Source organism: Fragaria vesca, linkage group LG5 (genome assembly GCF_000184155.1).
Source record: "Fragaria vesca subsp. vesca linkage group LG5, FraVesHawaii_1.0, whole genome shotgun sequence".
In the NCBI taxonomy this organism is placed as follows: Eukaryota; Viridiplantae; Streptophyta; class Magnoliopsida; order Rosales; family Rosaceae; genus Fragaria; species Fragaria vesca.
In genome coordinates, this window is record NC_020495.1 from 24,668,732 (window position 1) to 24,675,470 (window position 6,739).

At 38.1% G+C, this 6,739-nt stretch overlaps 1 protein-coding gene across 1 annotated transcript; it reads left to right on the plus strand.

The window, feature by feature from the left end:
- On the plus strand, positions 1–3,083 carry LOC101294950. The gene is made up of 2 exons (XM_004300391.1): positions 1–42; positions 1,712–3,083. The coding sequence occupies exon 2, from the start codon at positions 1,731–1,733 to the stop codon at positions 2,700–2,702; it is 972 nt and encodes a 323-aa protein (XP_004300439.1). The 5' UTR covers positions 1–42; positions 1,712–1,730; the 3' UTR covers positions 2,703–3,083.
- Positions 3,084–6,739: the final 3,656 nt, after the last annotated feature.

The window sequence follows — 6,739 nt, forward strand, 5'->3', positions numbered from 1 at the left end:
GCAACCTCCGCGGAATTTGAATCGTCTCTCCGACGCTTCCAGGTACGGAACCCCCCTCATCCTCCGCCCTCGATCTCAAATTTCGCGCCTTTCTGCAATCCCATTTTCTAGGGTTTCAATTTCAACGCATATAATTGATCCCATTTTCTAGGGTTTCAGTGCTTTCTAGGGTTGATTGCAACAATAACCGGATAGCCGGAGATTTGGGTTTTTACTTTTTACTGTAAAGTTTCCATCTTTCACTGTTTTATCGAATTACCTTACCATCCGTACAATTGTCTCCTAAGGATCAATTCTTAGAAATCGATCTCGGATTCAGTACTGTAAGGTTGAATTGTCTTTTGTTTTTCTGGGTTGATGAGTGTCTTTATATTTCAAAGTACTTGGGTTTTTGAAACTATGATATCTTTTTGAAACTCGGTTTTGCACAAGGAACACTTGAAATTGTTGAGTGTGAGCATAAGTAATGTTTGTGATTTATGTCTGAAGGGATTTGTTTATTGTTTGTGGTTAAATTTGTGTTATGGGTGCGATACTGCCATGATAATCTTTGAGTGAGAAGAGAATGACAGAGGAACACATTGGAAACATTTGATGGGTGATTGTCATGCTGTTCTTAACCCTGAAATCTCTCTATTAAAATTTTAAACAGATTATAGGGGTGTATTTTGACTTTATCTGCGCAATTGAGTGACTAGGAGAGTTCTCTTAACTTTAGTGTAGATGGAATAATTGTAACTGCACTGGAATTTTTGGTCGTTCTAGAGGAGGCTTAGGTTAATTTGTTGTAGGAGTTTTATGAATTCGTAGATGTTTTGCTGTTTTCTTTTGTTCCTGTAGCTGGCCAGCTTGGCCTTTAGAAGGATATTTTATATGCACAAGAGCTTTGAGTGCATCTTGGATGTGCATGAGCTGTATAAGTTTCATGGTGGTCAAATACATGCTAACTAGAATTCGGTACCTTGACTGTTATCTTTGCACAATGCACCGCAAGTTAACACTGGAATTTTAATTTAAATCATTGCAAAAAACTGCCCTCCCTCGTATTGTTTCTGTTTTGGGTGTGTATAATAGTTTTGCTATAGTATGTATGCTTTTTTGATCTACAATTCCATCTATACTCTCCATTATTCTTTTCGTTAGTTGGTTATCACGGGCCTTTGTTGACTGCGACTCATTTTGTGTATAATTGTGTCTGTATTTGGTTTTTGATTGTCAAAATAATGAAGATAAGTTTTCTTCTTCTTGAAAACAGTGACTGATAGATTTTGTTATCAACATTGCAAATGGTTAGTGCTTAGATTACGCAATTTATAACAGTCCGTATAATGTATGGCTTTTTATTTTATCTTTCAGTACATCCTATTCATTTTAGAGTTGTACATGTTTGATTAGCTACGTTAAATGGACTTTATTCTGAAGGTGGTTATCAAAACTCCTTTGGTTATTAGTAGCAGAAACTAACCACTGAGCGTGTTTGCCTTAGACTGTATGAAATTTCAGAGATTATGCAGTGCAATTTTTCCTCTTTTTCATATGGTTTGACAGAACTGTTGCTTGTAGGCTTGTTGGTAGAGTCATAGACAGATCTTCGCAGTAACTTGTAAATATGTTTTGTTAGATGTGAATGAACAATCAACAGCCTAGTGAATGTTGCTAACGATTTACTGTTGTGGAAAACTTGGAATAATTTTCACCTTCTTTTGTCAAGCTTCAGGGTCTATTTGTACATGGCCAAAGTCAACAAGTTGCGCCGCAAATCTGACTCTCAGTCCTTGAGGAGGACACCATATGTGCTAAGGGCTGTTAAAGATGTCTGTGCGAAAAAGAAATCTGCCAAACCATTGAAGAAGAAAGATTGGGAAGATGTGAACTGTTCAGTGTGTATGGAATCTCCTCACAATGCAGTTCTCCTCCTTTGTTCCTCTTATGATAAGGGATGCCGCCCTTATATGTGTGCTACTGACCATCGCTATTCCAACTGTCTTGAACAATACCAAAAAGCATACACAAAGGTATCTTCTATTCAGAATTCGCAAGAGTGGGATTTATCAGTTGGATATTTAGGTTTCAATTCTAGTGAAGGGGAGCCCATTGAGAAAGGGGAGAAACCAGAGCTTCTATGCCCACTTTGTCGTGGGCAGGTTAAGGGTTGCACAGTGGTGGAACGTGCAAGGAAACATCTTAATGCCAAGAAGAGAACTTGCCTGCAGGATAAGTGCTCATTCTCTGGAACTTATAGAGAACTCAAGAAACATGTCAAGTCAAAGCACCCATTGGCACGGCCCCGGGCAGTGGATCCTGTACTGCAAGAAAAATGGAAGAAGCTTGAGGGCGAAAGAGAGAGGAATGATGTAATCAGCACCATAATGTCTTCTACACCAGGGGCAGTGGTCCTTGGGGATTATGTGTTGGAGCCTAACCATGATGGCATTTACAGTGATTCCGATTCTGAACTAGATGACTACATTGATGATTTGGGTTTTGGGCCATTTGTGGGTCTAAGTGGTGCTCTTTTCTCACAGCGGAGGTTTCAAACGGACTATGACTCTTTGGATGATGATGATGATTTTTCACGTGCTGCAGCTTCTATTTCTTCTGTTGCACCTCGACGCAGTTTCCCAAGAAACCGGGTGATATTTGGTAGGCCAAGGCGGCGTCGTAGAAACAGAGAAGAACGTGCACCTGGACGATTTGTGTGATATAAGTTACCTAGAATCTGGGAAGTCTTGGGTTCTGCTTTTACAATTTGCATCTTTTCTGTATTCATCTCATTGCTGCACATTGTTGTAATGGTATTCCTTAGCATTTTTGTTAATTATTGTCAACTAAGGCAGTTGACTCCAACTTTTCCTTTATCATCAGCATTGCTTCTTTTGCCTGATGCCCCACACTGTGATTAGTAATAGGTTTACTGATTAACAGATTGTAGATAAACAAATACCAGAGCATTGCTGGTGGATGTTTTAGGGTGTTGCCATGCCTTGAGTATTCTCATAGGTTGCAACGATTTGCTCTTTGCTGCCATTTGAACTGGGAAATGAGTTGTGCTTTCATTTACTCTTTTCTTGATTCTTAGATTTGCTCTTGGCTTCCACTTGAACAGGGAAATGAAATTGTGCTTTCATTTTATTCTCTTCGTGATTCTTAAACCAGTATTTCTCGTCTGTAGATTCTTGTAGACAATTTTCAGCAGCTGTACAGTTTTTTCAGTTTCTTTATTATCTTTAGTGTTCGGGCTCTATATTGTATGATCTGTGCTCTGTTTTGCCTCCGTTTTTTGCTTTTTTTCTTTATTGTCCTCTGTTTCGTAATCTTTGCACAAAGTGCGAGGTATGTTAAGAAACGTCTGTGGAAGCTTATTTAGTTTTGGAGTTGTTTTCTGAATATAAGCTGGTTATGCCTGCAACTCCAGATGCTTGTTAGGCTTTACATATACATATGACCCAGTTTTTCAAGGAACTGTAAATTCTATTTCTATGAAAGTAGTAGCGCTAGTGAAAGTATTTAAAACAACAGCATTACATGTGATCAAAATAGACCTGGTAACATAACTGGGCTATGGTAGTAGTACTAATACAGATCGTACACATCTTGAAATCTATAGCCACCATCTAGTCCATCAAACTCGAAAGCCACGGGGAATGTTCTGCATAGCCCTGTAGGAAACTTGAAGGTGATCGTCCCGATTGGTGGGTCATCCAAATCGATATCCAGACCAAGAGCTCCTTGTCTAGAGACTCGACTCCAGCAGCCTTCTGATCTTACACTTCAGAACATAGGTTGTGATCTCAGTTGCATAGCTGTTCAGCTTCCCAACCTTCTCAAACTTGTGCAGTTGTGGGTGCTGCTCTTCTTCTGCTTGAGCCAAACAAGCCAGTCGCTTTGATGTAGCCACATTACACCGTATCATGTCCATCATGGGCAGGAGTTCATCTCTGTGATCAGGAACTTTGACTTCTCCTGGCAGATATCATCACCATGGTAGAGCTCATCAGCCTTGGCTCTCAACTCCTCAATTACAACAGACATTCTTGTGAAACTTGGTACTTTTGGTGGTACTTGGTTTCTGAAATTTGCTCATGTGACCCAGTCAATTTGTTGATTTTGTGCTGTTGCTGATTATGATATGAGAGGGATAGCAAACCACATCCCCTCTTACATATGAAACTATAGCAAGGTATAGTCCCAATAATTTTGTTGTGCAAATAATTTGGCATGTCCTCCTAATAGGTGGTGAAATTGGTTTAGCGAATTACTTGCAGAGTATTTTCTGCTGGATTAATGTAGTAAACATTGTCCTCATTTTCAGTGTTTTGACTCGGCAAGATGTTCACTGCTTACATCTAAACGTGCACCTATTTGATGTGACAACAGTTCCACCCATGGAGGATATTATGGATCTGAAATTACTTCTGTAACAAACAGAACTGGATAAGTGGGTGAAAGGAACAAGACCCTTTCAACTTCCATCTCAATGAACTAGATGATCAACATTCATATTTGATACACTAATACAATAACAAAATTGAACAAGCCAGATGATCAATCAGCTTGATGATGTTTCCGTTCAACTTGGGACCCTTTGTTGCAGTCCCACAAACCTCTCAGCATACACCTCAACTTCCTCTGCACATGTGTGACACACATATTCATACATCAAAACAAACTTGCATAATGCATAACTAGAAAAAAAGAATGTGGAAGAAGATTGATTGACATGACTGTAACATACAATCATGTTCGAATTCCTTTTTGAGTCGGTAGCCTTTCTTTTGCTGTAACTGTTCCATTTGGAACTGCACGGTATGTCGACTTCTGGTACTAATCGCTGATACCTCCATCTGCCACCCTTTGGTCTCCGGAGTCTCACTGGAGTTGTGAACCTATTTCTATTTGGCTGCTCAGTAATGTCAAAAATCATTTTCAGTTTGATAATTTGTTGAAAATTGTGCTCTTGTTAGAAAATGTTATAATGGTGTGTTGCCAAACTCAAACTGTAAAATCAAACTACTATTGATAAGAGATCTTGTTTTAAAGAGTGATCTGTATCAAACGAGAACATACTTGTAACATATCTGGTAATAGATGAAATGAAACTAACCTTGTGCTTAGGCTTTGAGTTTGAGCCATTTTTAGGCCGCTGCAACTGTTGAGAAGTAGCATTTTTTCTTAGCTCTTGAGCATAAGCAAGAAGATGAGCCCGACGATCATAGATGTGTGTTGTCGCAGTCTGAGGAGGCTTTCTGGAGATTTTCTTGGGATTAATCTTCTTAAAGGGATGATGTGAGAGGGAATCTGATTCAACATAGACAGTGATGATGACTTCCTTGTTGTTAGGCCTCACTTTTGTGTCATTGTTATTAATCATCTTCTCCTCTAACTCTTGATTGCCCATGATTCTGAGATCAGTGAGGTGTGATTGAATTGAAAGCATTGCCTTTGTTATGTCTAAGGAAGCACTTGTTGGAAACACAGATGAGACAGGTGTTACTCCTGAAAGCAACAAAATAGATTGTGCAGATGATTCAATTCATGAATAACGCTAATATCATTGACAGTTTGACACCTTCCATACTTATCATCCCACCCATCGTACTTTACTTTTTTCTGTTAGAATTTACAAAACAGGAATTAATTTCAATCAATATTCCAAAAATGTTCTAATTTTGATCCTAATCTTAATTTTTTTTTACTAAAAGGAGTACTAAGATACAATGTTTGCTACCAGGTATCCATGAGTCTCGGAACAAAGAGGCAAACTACTAGCCTGTCTATCACGCCATGGCAATGATAGTAAGGTTCAAAATATGTTAAGTGCTTATTTATACCGTCCAAAATAGACGGATGATAATAATATCATTCTATCATATAAAGTATATTGATAAATTTCTAAGGATATAGTAGTGTAAATGAAAATGAATTTTATGATTTTGGTGGAGAATACATTTGCACGAGTATATGAGAATGTTTTCTTGTCAATGTTATTAAGGGAAGGTTGACCGCTAATTACTCTGATACTGGACGTCTTTATTCTGATCTAAGTTACCGTATGTTTTCCGGCTAAACTTGTGGCTCAATACAACTGGGTGAAGTGGATGAGCAAAACATTTCAAACCTCTTTCCATTTTCTTTCTTTCAGTAAACACAAACAAATGCTGCAGCTCATGAGCATGGATGCATATGTGATTTGATGTACGTAGTTAAAAAAAACATACTCGTACATGTTAATTCAGGACGTATGTTGATTTGATGTAGTTGTACTTGGAATGAAGTTAATCTCATATAATAATACTGATCTGTGTAGTGGTAAATCTTGGATAGGATAGCTTAACAAATGGACAAATGGATTGTTTAATGATGATCACATTTGAGGAGAAATGAAAACGACCACAAATTATTGGTCTCACACTAATATGTACTATTCTTAACTTAATTAATCACTTGCACTTTGGCAATATAGGGGAGTAATCAACCAGTGACAGTGCGTACGTAGTGAGTGACTATAGCAAGTTAACGTGAGTCGTGTGAGTTGGGGCTTCATTGAGGAAATGAGCAGCTCGGTTTAAACTTTTAATAATATGTTTAGGGTGTGGATATTTCCACTCCACTAAATGCTCAGTTCATCTCACGTCTTATTTTTTTACCTTTAATGTTCCAATTCTGCCCTTAAAATTTTGAAAAAATCTGGTTTTTATTTTCTTTCTTTTAACTTACAATTATAAAAATGATAAAATCT